The following is a 20,328-nucleotide window of genomic DNA, read 5'->3' as shown; positions in this document are numbered from 1 at the left end:
AATGGATGGAAAAGCAATTTCCCTGCCAAGGAAGGACAATTATTTAAAATGTAGATGTGTGGCACTTCACAGCTCTCAGCTACTCAGCTGGCAGAAATAAAGCCTCTGGAAAACAGATCAATTATTTACCAAATTAAAGACAACAGGTCTGTTTTAGAAATGTCAGGCTTACTGCATACAGTTGAGTATTTCTTTATTCTGTTTCTAATTTCCAATTTAATTAATAAAAAATACTTGTCTTCTTTTATGTCAAAGACAATATACTTAATAATACGCCAATCTAGCATACTTAGTTACATAAATATGACACATTTTCCACGGGATATTTTTAATATTTATGTTATATATTTCAGTCTTAAGTATATGTGATATGTTTCTTCATTTAATACAATTTTCCAGCAGGGATCACTTCCATAATTTAGGGGAAAAGACGATTCTTGCTCAAACCACAAACGAGAAATAACTTGGTTTTATTCAACCATTATGCTGAATTAATGCCTTATCTCTGCCCTGCCAGAGTTTTTGCATGATGATAATGAGAGAAAAGAATAGTTAATTAATGTAAGTATTCAGTGTATACTTACTACCAACTATGGGAAAATTACCAGGCTAATAATAAACAATGCCTGGGGACAAAGTAAGAGCTTACCTCTAGCAGAAAACATGTTGAAAGGATACTCTCAATGGGTATAAGTAAATTTAAACTAGGATGAGGTAGGTTAATAATAATAAAAACAATGCCAGCTAAATTTTGTGAGGCCTCACCATATTTTGGTATTGTTTTACACACCATTATCATCCCTCATTTCACTGATGAGAAAACTGAAGTTCTGGGGGTGATCCAAATAGACTAAGTAACTTGCCCAATTAAGTGGCACGGTGGAGGGGGCCATGACATTTTATTTAGAGTCAGGCAGGTCTTCACAAAATGATATTTAAAGTGGGACTCAAGAGATAAAAAGGAGTTACCCTGGTAAGAGAGGATCTCAGAAGAGGAAAAATGATGTAACATGTTTAAGGAGCTGAAAAATTGTGTGGCTAAATGTTGGAGGGAAAGGGTAGGAGAACAGGTTGAAGCAGTAAAGTTGTGTATAATACTTTTAGACAGCACAATACAAGATGAAGGTATCATTAACATTTAACATTTCTTACAAACTATCTGAGTATCTTAAAATGGAAGTAAACATATGGGAAAAAGTATGACACAACAATCATAAACAGAAGAACCTAGAATTGGGGTGTAACCAAGTAAGACTTTTTTAAAAAACTTTTTTAAGACTTTTTTAAAGAGTAACTGAATGATTCTTACATGTACTGTTGTGAACTCAGTATTTGTGCAGCCCCAAATTTCTATACTGAAACTCTTAAAAACTCAAGCTATATGTGGAGATGAGCTCTTTAAGGAAGTAATTAAGTTTAAATCAGATGATAGGGTGAGACCATGATCTGATATGATTAGTTTCCTTATAAGAAGAGCCATCACAAACCCTTGTACACCACTGGTGAGAATGTAAATTGGTGCAACCACTGTGAAAAACAATATGGAAGTTCCTCAAAAAATTAATAATAGAACACCCATATGCTATATGCACCCCTATGTATAGTACAGCATTATTTTTAACAGCCAAGATATGGAAGTAACCTAAGTGTCCATCAATACATGAATGGATAAAGGTGTCATATATATTTATATATATAATAAAGAATATTACTTGGCTATAAAAAAGGATGCGATTTTTGCCATTTGCAACATAGATGGAGCTAGAGGGTTATTATGCTAAGTGAAGTCAGAAAGCGAAATACCATATATCTCAATAAAATGTGGAATCCAAAAAAATGAAACAAATGAACAAATAAACAAAAAAACAGACTCTTAAATACTGAGAACAATGATGGTTGCCAGAGGGGAGGTGAGGGGGATGAGCAGAAGAGATAAAGGTTAAGAGGTACAAACTTCCAGTTATAAAATAAATAAGTCAGGGAGATTAAAAGTACAGCATAAGGAATATAGCCAGTAATACTGTAATAATGTTGTATGGTGACAGATGGTGATTACACTTATCACAGTGAGCACTAAGTAAGGTAGAAAATTGTCAAATCAAGATATTACATACCTGTAACTAATAGAACAATTATATTTCAATTTAAAAAAAAGAACAAAAATAAAAATTTAAAAAGAGAGACCACGGAACTAGCTTCCTCTCTCTCTCCCTGCTCCCCTGCACCACAGAAAGGCCATGTGAAGACACACTGAGAAGGTGACTATTTGTTAGCCAGGAAGAAACACCTCACTAGAAATCAAATCAGCTGGAAGCTGGTTCTTGGACTTCTAGCCTCCAGAACTGGGGGAAAAAAATGCTGTTGTTTAAGCCCCCCAGTCTATGGTATTTTGTTATGACAGCCTGAGCTAATACAGGTACACAGGTTACTGTCTACATCTAGTGTCTTCAACATTTTACCTGCTCCAATGACCAGCAGAGAGGATTTAGGGTTGAATTTGTAAAATCAAAAGAGACCGCTGTTCTTATCCTATAACCAAAACAAAACCAATTAAAAAAACCTGAAGTTTTTTAAAAAATCAACTTGAAAATTCAATACAAAAAACATAAGTAAAAGTAGTTTCTCTTACATCAAGCAGAACAGCAGGAGGAAGAAAAATCCACAATATGTGAGGGCAAGAAGAACTCAGCAACCTTTTTAAAAATTTTCAATGGCTCCATTTGAACTGATACCATAAATTAGAATGATGCCCCCCAAAGCACAACTCTGTACTCAACTAACTGAAAGGATCAGATTAATAATGCTTTAATGGGGTACCCAGGTGGCTCAGTTGGTTAAGCACCTGCCTTTGGCTCAGGTCATGATCTTGGGGTCCTGGGATCAAGCCCCACGTCAGGCTCCACGCTCAGTGGTGGGGTATGCCTCTCTCTCTCTCAAATAAATAAATATTTTTTAAAAGATTAATAATGTTAAAAGAGAGCTGACATAAGAAAATAAATAAATAGACAACTGTCAAACTAACCTATCCTATCTAGTTGAAACATTCCTGAAAATTATGGGCAAGATGCAGATATTCCTATGCAGAAAAAAACCTAAAAAAGTCATCTTCATCAGAGAATCCAGAAATAGCCCACAGAAATATGTTACTTTAATAAGAAAAGTGCAAAAGAAATTCAATGGAGAAAGAATGGGACCTTGAAAAAAATGATGAAGTATCACCTGAATATGCACAAGCCAAAAAACAAACAAACGAATGTACCATGACCTAATCCAATGTATTATACAAAAACTAACACAAAATGGGGAACCTGAGTGGCACAGTGGGTTAAGTGTTCAACTTCTGATTTCAGCTCAGGTCATGCTCTCAGTGTCCTGAGATCAAGCCCCGCATCAGGCTCCATGCTGGGCAAGAAGCCTGTTTAAGATTCTTTCTCCCTATCCCTCTGCACCCCCACCAAAAACTAACACTAAATGGATAATTTAAATATAAAATGTAAAACCAGAATACTATTAGAAAATCACATAAAGATAAAAGTCTTCAGGCCCCAGATTGGTGCACCTTTTTTAGACATGAACACAAAAACTGAAATGATTTTTTTAAATTGGATTGGACAAAAAGTAAGTAATTTTGCTCTGCAAAAAAACCCTGTTAGATAAAAATATAAACTCCTCACTGGGAAGAAATACTTCCAAATCATCTTTCTTACCCATATCTAGTATTTACAAAATAAAAAGTGGTGAGAATAGCAAATACCAGAAAGGATGTAGAGAAAGCATGTCTAAGGGATTAAAGGAAAGTATGAGAACTATGTCTCACCAAGTAGAGGAGATCAATAAAGATATAATATTATAAAAAGGAAACATACTGAAATTCTGGAGTTCAAAGGACAATAACTTCAATAGAGGGGCTCATACAGCAGATCTGAACCAGGCAGAAGAAATCAACTAAGATCATCTAGTTTGAGACAAAGAGAATGAAGAAAAAAAAAAAATGGAGAGAGCCCCTGAGACATATAAGATACCACCAAGAAGACTGATCGATAAGTAGAAAAGAAGGAAAAAGAGAAAAAAATGTTTAAAGAAATAATAACCGAGAAGTCTCAACTAATGATGAAAAACATTAAGGCAATGAAACTATTTGGCAGGATACTACAAAAGTATATACATGTCAATTTTAATTTGTCAAGACAGAGAATGTGTGAACACTAAGAGGGCACCTAAGGTAAACGACAGACTTTGGTTGATAATGATGTGTCAATATAGGTTCATCACCTTTAACAATACTACCACTGTGGTGAAGAATGTCAATAGTATGGTCAGTTTGGGGTGAGGGCAGGATTATATGAGAGTTCTCTTGTACTTTCTAATTTTGCTGTGAACCTGAAACTGCTGGAAAAACTAAAGTTCATTAATTAAAAAAAAAAAACTGTAGAAATAGAAAACATTCCTCTTTGTGTATCTAAATCATTGAAAGCAACAAATTTACACCACCCATAGTGAAATCTGCCTAGATCTGAGCACAGGCAGCCTCTCTGGCACTTCCAACCAAATCATAAATGTTGCCATTAAAATATTTGTTCTAATTCAGGACTCAGAGTCACAGCTAATAAACAAGAATGGGACGGAGAAACTGAAAAACAAACTGCTTGCGGCTGCTAAACTAGAAGTTTCACAATGCTATTTAATGGCAGCCCATAATTTCTTTGCTGAATAGGCCTATACAAGACCAAATGGCATACCACCCAGTCAAACAACTGATATTTTCTCCTTACTACACTTTGGAGTATTATTTCGTCATGTACATTTTACACTGCTTTTAAAATTTCTCAGGTGGACAACAGGTCTGGTTTCTTCTTGCATTCTCATGTATGTCCAGGACATTTTAGTAATTCTGTCATCCAAAAATATGCCTTTCTAAAAAAAAAAGAAAAAGACTGAAATTTATTTATATTCTTAAGTATAACAGGGATAGGTTCAGGTAAATGGTTAGAGAAAGATAAGGTTTAAAAACAAAAATACAAAATCAACATTTTTGTTGTGTTTTGTTTTGTTTTTAATGAACTTCCCTAAACTTGTAAAAAGTATTCTAACAAGCACTGTTATTATTATTAGCCACATTATGTACCCCATGAGAAAGTCTTTAACCAAATAAAAGATTAGAAGAGCAAAACCGTTAAAACTTACTGATACAAGCAAATTTAGAAGCACATATGGATACATGTAAAGAAAAACTGGAAGCTGTTACTATAGGATCTACAAATTATATTTTGAAAAAGCCAATTTAAGCAAAAATATTTTAAGTACTGTGTAAGGGCCACTTAAATTACATACTTTTCTACAAACCACCAACTGATAGAGAAGTTCAAAAGCTAATAAAACTAAATCAACCAGAGAAAAGAAAACTGTCTCATTTTATAGCATAAGTAAACTTATTGGAGGGCTTAAAGATCAATAGAAAATATATCATTTGATCTCCCAAAAATATTTATTAAAACTGTAAGTAACTAAAGGAGAAAGTAACAACCACTAAGGTAGCCGTGCATTTACAAACAGCAATGCAGCCTCTTGCTTCAAACATTTCGTATGTATGTAAGTATATATGTCTCAATCTGAGAGGGTTAAGATAAAACAAGAAATATAATACAGAAACTAGACTAGCAAAATAAAATGTCACATAATCACAGGAGCTGGATAATAGCAGCCACAGCTGAATCTGACATCCTTATATAGAAACAATTCAGACACTGACCAGTTTAAAAAAATTTTTTTTGAGGCTTTCAAATAATTGAGAACTGAATCCTTTATAGACACACTTGCTTATACTCAAGCCATAACAGTCATATTCTGAGTAGCAAAAATACTCAGAGGTGAACAGTAAATAACTAAGATGAATTGCAAGCAGTTGAATGAAATCTCTATCATCTTCTATGAAAGATTTTGCAAACCAATTTTGTGAGTGGTTGCTGAGTTATAAACCCTCCATTTAATTCAAATATTTAAACAGGTACAAAGCATTTATAAAATGTTGCAGAAATGAGGACACATTGAAAAATACATCTGCCACATAATAAACAGAGGAGTCCACTGTATAGACTCTGCTTCACAATCTATGTCAAATGTGCCATATTTTTCTTGCCTCATTCATTCAACTAATATTTATTTCTATACCAGACACAGAATCATTATTTCCTAGCTAACCATCTTTTAGGTTAGAATTTAGAACTGACTTCCTTTGAAGAACTTTCCCCAGTAGTCAAAAAAAGTTAATATTCATCTCCTGCCATTCTGTCCTTACTCCACAAAGGATTTTCCTTCCTTGTTTTTAAGTCTCTATCACACCAGCAGATTCCATGAGTAGGGAATGTCACTTGTTAACTCAATCACCAAGCCTGAGTCAGTCAATGTGAATGGCATCTTCAGTGAAAGAGTTAGCTTCCAAAGTGTTTTGCCAGGTGAAATTACACCAAGCATAAACCTTTGGATAACAGGCTCTTAAACATTCTAGTGCCATGAACCTTTTTAGCAATATGGTGAAGCCTAGGAACATCTTTCTCAGAATAATATATTTTTAAGACAAAGTAAAACACTAGTGATTTTAAAAACCGGCATACAGGGTATGTGTTTTTTGATATATATTAAAATATAGAGTCTACCACAATTTTGAACCATAAGCCGTACTGAGAGAATTATATAAATAAGTTAGAAATGATGTAAAAACATGTTACTTTTATTGCTCATACTCATAGGTACAGCTAATATTTCATTGGTTTATTTTACATATTCATAAGTGAAAGAAATTTTCATCAGTGATTAGAAAAAACAAAGATGTAGTTTTTTTCCTAAGTTCACATACTCTCTCTGAATTTTATCCATGGACCTTCCAGATCCTAGATAGAAGTTAAAAAGCCTCGTTTGAGATTCAAAAAAAATAAATAAATAAAAGAGATCCTAAAACTCATGAAATAGTTCTCATAAAACGATCCCCCTCCAAGAAATTAAAAAATTCAATGTAAGATTGACCTAAGAATCCAAGAGCAGAAAAAGTCAATTTATATGTTTTAAAGAGGCTATATATATACCAAAGGAATGATCTATAAAAGAAATAATTGATAAGCTGGACTTCATTAAAATTAAATAAGTCTGATCTTCAAAAACACTTTCAAAAGAATAAGAAGACAAACCAAAGACTACAAGAAAGTATTTACAAAACACATATTTAATACAAGACTGTTATCCAAAATATACGAAGAAATCTTAAGTCAACAATTAAAAAATGAACAACCGAATTAAAAATGGACAAAAAATCTGAACAGATACCTCATCAAAGAAGATACAAAAATGGCAAATAAACTATGGTATGTCCACACAATGGAATGCTATTTATCACTAAAAAGAAATGAGCAATCAAGGCATGAAAAGACATGGAGGAGATTTAAACACATATTAGTAAATGAAGGAAGCCAATCTGAAATGACTATATACAGTAAGATTTCAACTATGTGACATTCTGGAAAAACTGAAAATATGGCAACAGTAAAAGGATCACTGGTTGTGAAGGGTTAAGGGAGGGAGTGATGAACAAGTACAAAGGGGATTTTTTGGGCAGTGAAACTAATCTGTACCGTACTATTATATGTTTGCCAAAATTGATAGAATGCACAACACCAAGAGGGAACCCTAATGTAAAGTGGAGGCCAGAGGTTAGGTAGGAAAACAAATATTTAAAGAAATGATTACTCCAAGATAAGTCATATCATAGAATTATACAACTAGCGCATTAGGAACACAAAAAAAGTTGTTATAAATATAAAAACTCTTAATCTTACCATAAAAACACTAATTTGGGAGTTCAAATAGAAATCAAATAAAAATGTACATCAAAATTATGAAATCATAGAAAACTATAGTTAGACAATGATAGAGATAACTAAAACATTCTTTAGGTTATATAGGATGTTCTTATTTTAATGGAAAGCCACAGGCAGGAAAAAACACAGCTTCCAATGTCTGAAGCACTCTGACTATGATAATATGAAATATACATTAATACAAAGGAGATCTGACATAACAGATGGACTATCAAAATGAGTCATACTGGTTATTCCAAGTAGAGTGCTGTAAGTGACATAACTTCCAGATTGTTTCTTCAAATTTAACTTAATTCCCATAACATTCAGAGCATTTCCATAAATCTTTGTCTTCATTAATTAAATCAATCCTACTGATCAACAATCACTGGAAAATCTTTCTCTCTATCAAAAATGACTTATTAAGATATTAGAAGGGAGATTATTCAAAATACTCTATATTATCCTCTTACCATCATTCTTTATTTGAAAAGATGAAAAGGGAAAAAAGATGGGTCTTTCCATCCATTTTAACTAATAGGATCATTTCTACAGAATAAGATAAAAATGACAATCTTCTTAGATCCATCAACTGAAGGGATAAGATCAGAAAAGATTGTAAGTTTATGAAGATTATTTCAGCTCTGAAAGCAAAAGAGCAATTTTACCTTTTACTTAAAAACAAAACATTTTAAAAATATCTCCACCAGAGTGGAAATATACCACTCTAAGTATTAAATCAATTCCTAACCATGAAAATTGGTAAAAAGAAAGAATTAAGTATCTTAGCCTTCTCATACAAGAGAACTATGGTTCATTCCTGGCTGATGAGAAAAAACTGTTTTTTTTAATAGAAGAACAGCAGTTAATCATGCAGAAAACATGACAGAATTAGAAAAACCACCATTCTACAGCCTTCCACTTAACAACATTATTAAGTAAAAAGTTGTTTCAGAAATGAAGCCAAAATACCACTCTATAGATTACTTGCTAATCTCCACAAGAAAAACTTACTCCAATATGTAGATATCTTGATGAGCTACTAACATATCCATGTGATCAAGCACAGTACCACATTACACATTTTGTAGGACACATTTTTGAGACAATTGGGAAATTTTCAATTATGGTTTGGATATCAGATACTATAATGTGTTAACTTTTTGAACTATAATATCTGGTTACATGGGAAAAGGCCCTTATTCTTAGGAAATATATGATTAATTTGTAGTCTGGTGAAATGTCATCATCAAATATGTAACTTAAATTCAAATGATTCGACAAAATACAACATGCCTATGTATATATATTACACATACCCCAGGTGTACAAGTATATACATATATATATAATACATATGAAATGTGAACACCTACTTAATCAAGGTGGTGATACAAGTATCATTACTATACCATCTTTTAAATCTATTTTTATGTTTGAAACCTTATGTAACAAAAAGTTTGGTGAAAGAAAATGATTAATAGGGCATTCCATATGCTATAACATCTCGCCTTAACAAATACCTTAAGAACAAGCAGAAAAATAGACACTACCACCAAAAAGTAGGGGAAAATACACGTAGTTTATAATATGCTACAAAATGAAAAAGAAATGAAGTTACAAAGAGAGTGTCACTTGCATGCATTAATATGTAGTCTGGAATATTGAAATTCTCAGCTTAAATATAATACAGAAATTAACACAACTCAACAACACTGTTTATAATCTTCTTGAGAACAAAACTAATGATTAGAGGATTTCTAAATTTTTATTTTAAATTACTTCATTCAAGAACCACCTACTGAACACTAGTTACTTTTCTGATATACACTGACCCATATAATAAAAGTCAGAGTCCATAGTTCATATTTTCCATTTCTCAAAACAAACAAACAAACAAAACTGGTTGAAAAACCCATGATATAAATGCCAAAAAAAAAACAAAAAACCCAAACACATACCACTTGTATTAAACGCCATACAGCACACTGGTTTTTCATGAGCAGGAAAGTGGGCCACAATACCATCACTGTCAGAATCCTCGCTCACAAGCACCTTTACAGAAAGAAAGCAAATGGAAGTTAAGCTTTACTCACCAATCACTGAGCCTGAGGTATACACAGCTACACTACAATACCCCTGACCAAATAACATGCTTCCACTATATTGGAAGATTATTCTTGTCACTATAAGGTGAGAATGCCACTTTAGGAATGAGGAAAATATATAATATGCCCCAGCAGATCAATCATATAAACTCTAGAAAGTTGACCAGCTTTACTGTAAATGACAGAGACAATAATTTATTGAAGTAGAGGTTTAGAAAAAAATAAAAAGCATAAAATCAGCCATGTAGACCTTCCTCCAAAGAACACACAGTTCTTATTGTGTTATGGCCTGCTGGAAAATGCTTGCTCATGACTAGATTATCATCGGGTCATGATATTCAGACATAAGTAATTTAATCAATAAATATTTTTTAAAGAGTTTATTTATTTGTGAGGGAGAGCAAGCGAGCATGGGCACAAGCAAGGGGAGCAGCAGGCAGAGGGAGAAAGAGGACCCTGATGAGCAAGGATGCGGGATTTGAACCCAGGGTCCTGGGACCATGACCTCAACTGAAGGCAGATGCTTAACTGACTAAGCCACCCAACGTGTCCCTAAATAATTTAATCTGAAGTACACCAGGAACTAATCCTACACTGGCAATGTTAATTTTTCTGTTAGTATGAAAAGTTTTACAAAGGTGAAATTCACATACTATAAAGTTGCCTGTTTTATGTTTATAATTCAATGATTTTATACAATACTGTAACCATTACAACAATCCATTACAATCTGATTTGTCATCCTTTCCTATCTTAATGCTTTAATTTTCTTGCCTTATTGCTCTGACTCGAACCTGCAATTCAATGAAGCCACGGGTTTGTCAATTTTCTTGTGCATGGATCATTACTGCCATCTTAACAATATTTGAGTGTTCAGTTCAATATATTAAGTATAGTCACACTGTTGTGTAACAGATTTCTAGAACTTTTTCATCTTGCAACACTGAAACTCTATACCCACTAAACACTGATTCTTCTTCCTCCCTTCCCAGCCCTTGTTAACCACCTTTCTATTTTCTGTTTCTATGATTTTGAGTATTTTAGAGAGTCAAAATAATGGAAAGAATAGAGCATTTGCACTTTTATGTCTGGCTTATTTCCCTTAGCAAAATGTCCTCAAGGCTTGTCCATATTGTAACATGTCACAAGATTTCCTATTTTTAAGGCTGTATAATATTATATAGTATGTATACATCACATTTTCCTTTACCCACTCACCTAGTGATAGATCTATGGATTGCTTCCAAATCCTGGTTACCATGAATATGCTGCAATGAATGTGGGTGTGTAAATATCTCTTTAAGATCCTACTTTGAATTCTTTTGCATGTAAACCCAGAGGTCAGATTGCTGAATCATACAATAATTCTATTTTTATCTTTTTGAGAATCAATTTTGTTGATCTTTTCAAAGAATCAATTTTGGACTTTCCCCAATATTGCACTATTTGCTATTTTGTTGACTTCTATTCATAACTTTAGTATTTATTTCATTTATTTTGCTTAGTTATAATTTGCTCTTCTTTTTCATATTAGAAAAAGGGGAAAGTGAAGACTATTAGTTTCAGACCATTTTTCTTTCCTACTATAAGCATTTAAAGCTAAACATTTCCTCTATACAAAGGAAGAGCTGCACTTTATAAATTCTGATATGTTCAGTTTTTATTTTCATTCCATTCAAAATATTTTCTAATTTCCTTGAGATTCCTTCTCTGACTCATGAGTTATTTATAAGTAGGTGTGTTGTTTTATTTCCAAATATTGGGAGATTTCCATAATTTCATTCTGTTATTGACTTCCATAGTTCACAGGGAACATACTTTGCATGATTTTAATCCTTTTAAAGCTATTTAGATTTGTTTTATGGGCAATTGTAAGGTCTATCTTGGAAAGCATTCCAGATGTTCTTGAAAAGAATGCAAATTCTACAGGTTTGGGGAGGGAATGTCACATTGTGCTGATTGATAGTGTTAATCGAGTCTTATAAATCTTCACACATTTTGTCTAGTTTTTCCTATCAATTATGAAGCAAAGTATTTAAATCTCAAGCTATAAAGTTAGCTATAATTTCTCCTTTCAATCTGTTGGATTTTGCTCAATGTTTGCTGGGCTATGCTGTAGGTGTCCACACATTAATATTTGTTTTATCTACTTATTACATTGACCCTATTGTTACTATGAAAGATCTTTCTCTCTGGCAATATTTCTTGACTTTCTATTTTGTCTGATATTAATATAGCCACTCCAGTCCTATCATGGTTATTGTTTGCATGGTACATTTCTTCAATCCTTTTACTTCAGCCAATTATGTCTTCGAATCTGAATGATTCTGGCCTGATAATCACTGTCTTTTAACTTTAGTCCATCTATAGTTAATATAACTATGTACATAATTGGATTAAGGTCTGCCATTTTGCTAATTATTTTGTCTCAGGTGTTTGTTGTACCTCTGATCCTCTTGTGTTAATTATTTTTAAAGTTACCATTTGAATTCCTCTGTTAATTTTTTGGAGTAATTTTTAGTGGTTGCTGTATAGGTTACAAGGTACTACATAGATTATAAGACTGTCCATTAATTATAAACTTAATTGGAATAAAGCATAGCTCCTTGCTCCAATATAGTTGCATTCCCTCCCCATTCTTTTGTGCTACTGTTGTTATATGTATTATCAACTGAGAAACATGTTATAATTATTACCTAAAACAACTGTCCACATTTTAAAGAAATTAAAGGAAAAGAAAGATAAATATTTATATATTTTCTTTCCTCAAATGTTTTTCTGCCCCTTTCTCACCTCTCTTTCTAAGACCCCAATTACACATATGTTGGTACATTTGATGTTGTCCTAGAGGTCTCTGAGGCTCTACTTACATTTCACTAACATTTTTCCTCTCTGTTCTTCAAATTGGCCCCAATCTCAGGCTAGCAGGGCTACACATTATCCCTTATTCATCACCTACCAAGTTTACTAATGAAAATAATCCAAATCAAGTAAATCACCTGGTTAGAAGGGAAATGGCTTGTTCACCTGGCCCACTTCACTCTGATAAAACTGTCACACTCACCAAGCTCCAGGCAGATGTGAATAAGAGCAGCCTCAGGCAAAAAGGCCATTATCTCCTATCACTGTTATCCAAATTCTAAAGTCTTCACATGTTTATCATTACATTCTTTTTTGGTCTATATCCAGAGTCCCCAGATAGCAATTTTTGAAAATTCTTTCAAGTAATATACTTATTTTCTAGGGAGAAGATTTGCTTACCTCTTCACCATAACTGATAGTCATTCCCCAATCACAGTAAATTTATACATTCAAACCACCATTTAATACATTTTAATAATGTATAAATTTAATGCTTAGTAAATTTATACAACTGCATAACCATTACCACATTCTAGATTTAGAATTCTTCCATCACCCCAAAAATGTCTTCATATTAACTCTACAGTAGATCTCTAACTCTAAGCCCCAGGCAATCCCTATGTACATTTTATTTCTTTTGTCTTTTCTAAAATTTTTGAAAATTTTTCATATAGACAGAATCATGAAGGAGGCTCAGTTAAGCATCTGCCTTCGACTCAGGTCATTATCCCAGGGTCCTGGGATCGAGTCCTATATCAAGCTCCCTGCTCAGCAGGGAGCCTACTTCTCCCTCTGCCTGCTGCTCCCCCTGCTTATACTCTCTCCTTCTGACAAATAAATAAATAAGATCTTTAAAAAAAAAAAAGAATCATGCAATTTGCCTTCTATTTTCTTTCACTTTCATTCTTTTCTTTCACTATAATTTTTATAGTTCAACCATGTTGTTTCAGGTATTCATTTCTTTATATTGCTTAAGTTGTATTCCACTGTATGGAGGTATCACAACCTGTGGGTTCACCCACCAATTCTTGGCAATTCTTGGCAATTTGGATTATTTCTAGTTGGTTACTATGAAGCATAGTCTGTTATGAATATCTATGTATACATATTTTTCTGAACATACTTTTATTTCTCTTGGAGAGATATCTAGAGTGAACTTGCTCAGTGATATGATAAACATATGCTGAACTTTTAACAAACTGTTTTCCAAAATAGCTACATCATTTTATATTTCCACCAGTAAAGTATGAGGTTTCCAATTTCTCCACGTCCTTTCCAACACTTTGTATTATACATCTTTTTAATTATGGGCAATCTACTAGAGGCAGAAATCAGAATGATGGTCACCAGGGACTGTGGGGACAGGGGGTTGGGGAGTTACAGTACAATGAATCCAGATGATGAAAAAGTTCTAGAAATGGAGAAGAGTGATGGTTGTATAACACTATGAATATACTTATGCCACTGAAGTGTAAACTTAAAAGTGGCTAAATGTCAAATTTTATGTTATGCATATTTCACCACAATTGGCAGGAAAACATGCCTTGTAATTTATTTTTCTAATCTTTCTTTTTGGTTTTTCCACTGACTTTCATTTTCTATTATTAACATATAATGTATTATTTATTTCAGGGATACAGGGTCTGTGATTCATCAATCTTACACACATTAAGTGAGAAAAATAAGAAAAGGAAAAGAAGTCTTATAGGAGTAGTCTTCGGCAAAGTGTGTTACACCAAGTTTGTTAAATCTACGAAGGGTTTGCTCTGGGTATATGGTATATTCCCATAATTGTAGAACCATCACCACAACCAAATTTAGAACATTTTCATCACCAAAAGAAACCTCATAATATTAACAGTTGCCCCACATTTCTCCCATTTCTTCCAAGCTACCAGCCCTGGGCAACTATAATCTACTTTATTGATTTGCTTCTTCTGGACATTTCATTCCATAAATGGAATCGTACAACATATACTCTTTTGTGACTGGCTTCTTTCACAAAGCACATTATTTTCAAGACTCATCCACATTGGAACATGAAAAGTACTTCATTTCATGTTATTGCTGAAGAATATCACATTGTATGTCTATATCACGTTATTTATCCATCTACCAATCAGTTGATGTATATATACCAAGGTTGCACCTACTTTTTAGGCATTACAAATAATGCTGCTATGAACGTACATGGACATGCATTTCGTTTCTTTTGGGTATATCTGGAAGACAAACTGCTAAGTCATATGGTAACTCTTTTCCAAAGCACCTAGACAAATTTGCATTCGCAGCAACAGTGTATGAGGGCTCTCATTTCTGCTTATCTTATCCTTGCCACAAACAGAGCTCTCCCTGCTTCTCCCAGCCAATAGCAGGGACCCACTGGAACCCATGGATTCCGGGCCCCAATAGGCTTCAGAATAATGTGGAACCCAGGCCAACCTGTGGCCCCTTCTACCTCTGGCCTTCAGGTTTATTTCCCAGTTTGGTGGGGGCAAGGAGGAGGGAAGTAGGAATGGTTGTGTGGGTGCAGAACAGCTGTAAGTGTACCCATTGTTTACCCTCCTGATCACATGGCTAACTAGGAGCTATGGCCGGCAGTCGCTGCCCAGCATCACAGGAGAATACTACTATACCATGTATCACTGAACTAGGGAAGTTCAAAATTCCCCAAATTCAAAGTACAGTATCTACTGAATTTATAAAGGACTTTCATGTCATCAAAAAGTTGAAAAATCATTAAGTCAAGATATTTTAAGTCAGGGAAATTTTGTAGGTTTTATTTTTTTTTCTGTGAAATATTTGTCTTTGTCCATTTCACTATTTTAATTCAATTTTACAAGATTCCCTTTCATGTATTGTAACCCTACATCTTCCTCTGCAACACAATTAGTAGTGAGTCCTCTATTTAATGGTACCAATACAGAAGCTGTCTAGTAAAAATGCACGTTAATCTTGGGGCACAGCAAAGCCTCATACCACTATGTATAATTCTTTGTATTGAACCATATGAGCTTCACAAATATAACAACCAGATACTTTTGGAAGGATTCTTTCCATTGCATTATCACCTTACCTAAAACATCAAATTAATAATAGAAAAGATATCCCAAAACAATTGTCCTAAGACATGCACCTTTTACTCACCAGTTAACTAAGCAGGCTGAACTTAAGTATATGTAATAACAACTTGACTATATTAAAATTAATCAAACACTTTAACTGATACAAGGTGGATAAACCTTTATCATGTGAACAAAAAGACAGACAAAACACTTCAGGAGCCCCTAAATTATTATGAGTAACACTTGTACCCAGGGAAAGAAACAGCTGAAGTTTATGTCATCATTCTGGAGGATTTTTCTCTGATTAGAGACTTTGCCACACTGCTAACTTCAATTATATAAATGTGTAAAGGCATATTATACCACTTAGCTTATCTAGCCACAAAATGCTTTTAAATAAAACAAGTAACACAGATTTTAAAATGGACATGAAGTCCATCAAATCCACTCCTCCTTAACGCAGTTACCACACGATGATCCCATCAACATAAAATCAAACTAATCAATTTAGCATTAGAAAGATGGTGAATCAAATTTTATATACTGCCACTGTAAACATGAAAATATCTTTATTAGAGGCTCACTGAATTTAAAGAGCAAAAGTGAACATAATGTTAGTTTCAGCTCCTGAGATATATATGGAAAAGGAAAACATTACAGCTAGGGTCAAACATCAGTTGGAAAGGGCTGAAAGTGATAAATCTATGACAATAACCCCTGAAGTCTTTTTCATACAATCCAGCATAACCTAAAAACAGCCCTGTACTCCAAGCGAACTATGTATCAGAGACAAAAATGTCTTCTTGACAAAAAACAGATTCCCATTAATAAAAGAAAGGAGGATAGTATTATACTCAGAAAATCTTGTTGCTTTAAAAAATATTTGTAATTCTCTCAAAATGCACATAGCAACTTGCCATTTATTAAATATCAACTTATTTCCTGCTTTATAATAGAATTTTAAAATAAATTAAAATTTCAGAATGTTATAAGTGGGAATGAAAAGAGATTATGATCTCAACAAATAAGAGAAAAGATAACATTTTTAAGATTGGGCAACACTTAACTTCTTTTCACTTTTAAAAGCTAACAATTCTGTAATTCTTATTTCCTAATGAAGTACTTTACTTGTTTCAAGTGTCAACAACTCCCTTATCAAGGAAAAATGAATTTTGCAATTCCACAGCCTCCACTTCATTTCCATATTCCAAACCTGAGAATTCCATTTTAAACTAATAAAAAGTTAATAAAAAATGGGAGGGGCATGGGGGAACCACATTTGATAACACAAGGCCTAATGCTAAGCTTTTTAATATCATTACTTCAAGATTTTCTTTTTACATGTTCCTACACTTAAATATAATAAAACAAATTGAATTATACCTCTATTTCATGAAAAATAATCAGATAACATTTTCTACTTCTAAATGACCACAAATCTGTCTGTCAACAAATGCTAGACACTTAACAGACTTACTTGGACTCACCAAACTAGACAATGTTGACTGTTACTACGCATTAAATGTGGGTGGCCTTGGAAGTAAATTAATTAAGAACTAAAGGACAAAAGAAAACATTTTTTACTTTAACACTCATAAAACACTAAAAGTTTAAATATTTAATTCCAATTGAGAAAGAAAATTAACATCTATCTGTGTCTATCAACTTGAGCTAATTATCACTACTTAAAAAAATTTCATTACACTCAACTGAAAAGTTTGCTAGCACTTCATTAAAAAGAGTTTTAAACAAGATTTGGTGAACCGCAAAGTTAACATGGGAGAGGTGGATTATCATTCAGATTTCAAATAAAATACAACAGCTAAATTGAATAACCCAGAATTTCAAAGATTTTTTTGTCTTTTAATTGCAGTACAGACCATGTGCTTTTGAAATGCCATTTGATCTTACTATAAGAACTAGTACATGAGTAGTGGTCAAAGGTAATCTTTTATCAGATACAGAACCATGTATTACTGGAAGGAGATTTTCTAAAAAGAACATGCAAAATTTACGGTTAATACTTTAAAGATTCACGTAGCTTCCAGACATTATGTTCTAAAAACAGAAATATATATTATAGAAAAATTAAAATAATTTCTATTTCACAAATGTTGCTCTACTATTCTATTCTAACAATCAACTTTAGATTGGATTTTTTGTAGCAATAATCACAAACTACTAGAATTTTAAAATCCTCTTCCTTTCAGAAATGTATTTTAAAATTCAAGACTATTAATAGAAAAGAAAATAACTTATGGGTACGTGGGGGGAGAAAACAAAATCCAATGGGTTTCTCATCAGCAACATATTGTCACATATTTTTCCATGTTTATAATCACTCCTTCTAAATGTTTCTGCATTATCTGAAGATACAGGATTTGGTAAGATGCATTACCATGTATGTATTCTAATATACACTTTGAGATATTTGTCCATTTTTCGTATTTATAAATAAGTATAATAAAATTTGATATTATTTACATTACTGTCATTTGTAACCATCATAATTAGTCAATAATTTTTTAAATTCCCTCCAAAATGTGGAAGGTCATATTGATTGCTTCTATGAGCAAGCCTCTACCTTAAAAATTAATTATTAAAGGATGCCTGGGTGGTTCAGTTGAGTAGGCATCTGCCTTAAGCTCAGGTCATAATCTCAAAATCCTGGGATTGAGCCCCATATCAGGCTCCCTGCTCACGGGGGCATCTGCTTTTCCCTCTCACTTGGCCCATCCCCCCAACTCATGTACTCTTCTCTGTCTCTCAAATAAATAAAATCTTTTTAAAATCAATTATCAATCTTCTGATTTAGATCATAACAAACATCATTTTAAAAAAAAATGTATTACAAATGCAAGAGTATAAAGAGGTATGTAACTATTTATTTGTGAAACAAATGTCCTAATGAAGAGATAACAAGAACTCCTTAGAACCTCAATTTTACCTTCAGGTTCAAAACATTAATAACGTTTGAAATAAGAGGTTTTAACATATTACTCCTCTTTTCTTGAAAAAAAAATTCTAACCTGAAATAACCTCAATTTCTAGAATTCCAGATTAAGAATCTCCAAGGCCAAGTGCATCTGGCTGTTCCTGATCACAAATGACATTCTTAGTCACCCCATCCTTTGCAGAAAAAGGACATTGCCTGCATCAGAAGTTCTTACCTGGCCCTCTCCAACTGTTTCAGTGTCAATTACTGTGATGATGCCTGGAACCAAAGGACTCCGCCTTGAATTACTATGGAGGGCAACATCATCTTCTGTCACACCTGAAGGCAGTGTGCCTGTCAGCTGAGTCACTACTTTCCCGACCATTGTCAAACCAGTTTTCAATGTCTATAAAATGAAATGTAAAATATATGACTTCACATCAGTATTTGGATTCTAAACAGAAATATGCATTTTGTTAATTCTTCTATCTTTTAACTTCCTTATTCTCTTACAAGCCTATATGTAGCAGTGAGTTGTCATAGAAATTCAGTCTGACTTTTCATATGATCTTAAATTTTAGTTAGAAAATCAGTATTAATTTAAGTGAATGCTATCAGTAGAATCCCCAAAGTCAGCATAGTGAAAATAAAGCCATACGTAAATACCCAAAAAGCTTTATTTCGCATGAAGAAACAATTATATTTTTATAAAAAAAAATTCTTCTCTCCCTTCTTCTTAATACATATAACAATGGCAAGATTTCATTCTTTTGGATGGCTGAGTAATATCCCATTGTGTTTATACACCACATCTTTATCCATTCATCAGTCAATGGACATTTGGACTCCTTCCATAATTTGGCTATTGTTGACAGTGCTGCTACAAACACTGGGGTGCATGTGTCCCATCAAATCAGCATTTTTGTATCCTTTGGGTGAAAGCCTAGTAGAGTAATTGCTGAATCACAGGGTAGTTCTATTTTTAACTTTTTGAAGAACCTCCATACTGTTTTTGTAAATGGTTGTACCAGTTCATATTCCTACCAATAGTCTATGAGGGTTCCCCTTTCTCTGCATCTTCACTAACATGTTGTTATATTTTGAAATACAAATCTAATTTTAAATCTATTTTTTAGCATGAAAAAGACTGACCAATTGTAGAATTCCATTTGACCAATGGTAAAATGAAAAAGACTATGCTTTCAAAGTAAATCTATAATATGCTATTATATAATATTGTGCATCAAGATCAGGCATGTAGATACCTATTCCTATGCCACAACCACACATCACAGGTGGGCCAGACAAGAGCCCCACATACTCCCATGCCAGAGCCATAGCCCTACCACAGTAGGTGGGCAGACACATGCAGCTCACACAGGAGACACTCCTTGAGTCCCTAAGAGACATAAGTGCTTCTGAGCCTCCCAAGCTATCTCCCACAAAAGCCACTCCTTCAAGACTATTAGAGGTAGTTGATTTGCCTAATAATAGAAACAAACACAGAAAGC

General features: G+C 33.4%; 1 protein-coding gene across 11 annotated transcripts in view; it reads right to left on the bottom strand.

The window, feature by feature from the left end:
- BCAS3 (BCAS3 microtubule associated cell migration factor) overlaps positions 1-20,328 on the bottom strand; it is a 584,262-nt gene that overhangs the window by 393,810 nt on the left and 170,124 nt on the right. For all 11 annotated transcript variants that reach the window (XM_032871859.1, XM_032871862.1, XM_032871866.1 and 8 more), the window contains exons 12-13: positions 19,053-19,223; positions 9,809-9,902 (exon numbers count right to left, since the gene is read on the bottom strand). In XM_032871859.1, the coding sequence (XP_032727750.1) occupies positions 9,809-9,902; positions 19,053-19,223 (265 nt within the window). The remainder of the gene's footprint in view (positions 1-9,808; positions 9,903-19,052; positions 19,224-20,328) is intronic.

Source organism: Lontra canadensis, unplaced genomic scaffold, assembly GCF_010015895.1.
Source record: "Lontra canadensis isolate GAN:19392208 unplaced genomic scaffold, GSC_riverotter_1.0 scaffold43, whole genome shotgun sequence".
Classification (NCBI taxonomy): Eukaryota; Metazoa; Chordata; class Mammalia; order Carnivora; family Mustelidae; genus Lontra; species Lontra canadensis.
Note: the sequence above shows the minus strand (reverse complement) of the source record. Positions and strands in the feature narration are given on the sequence as shown.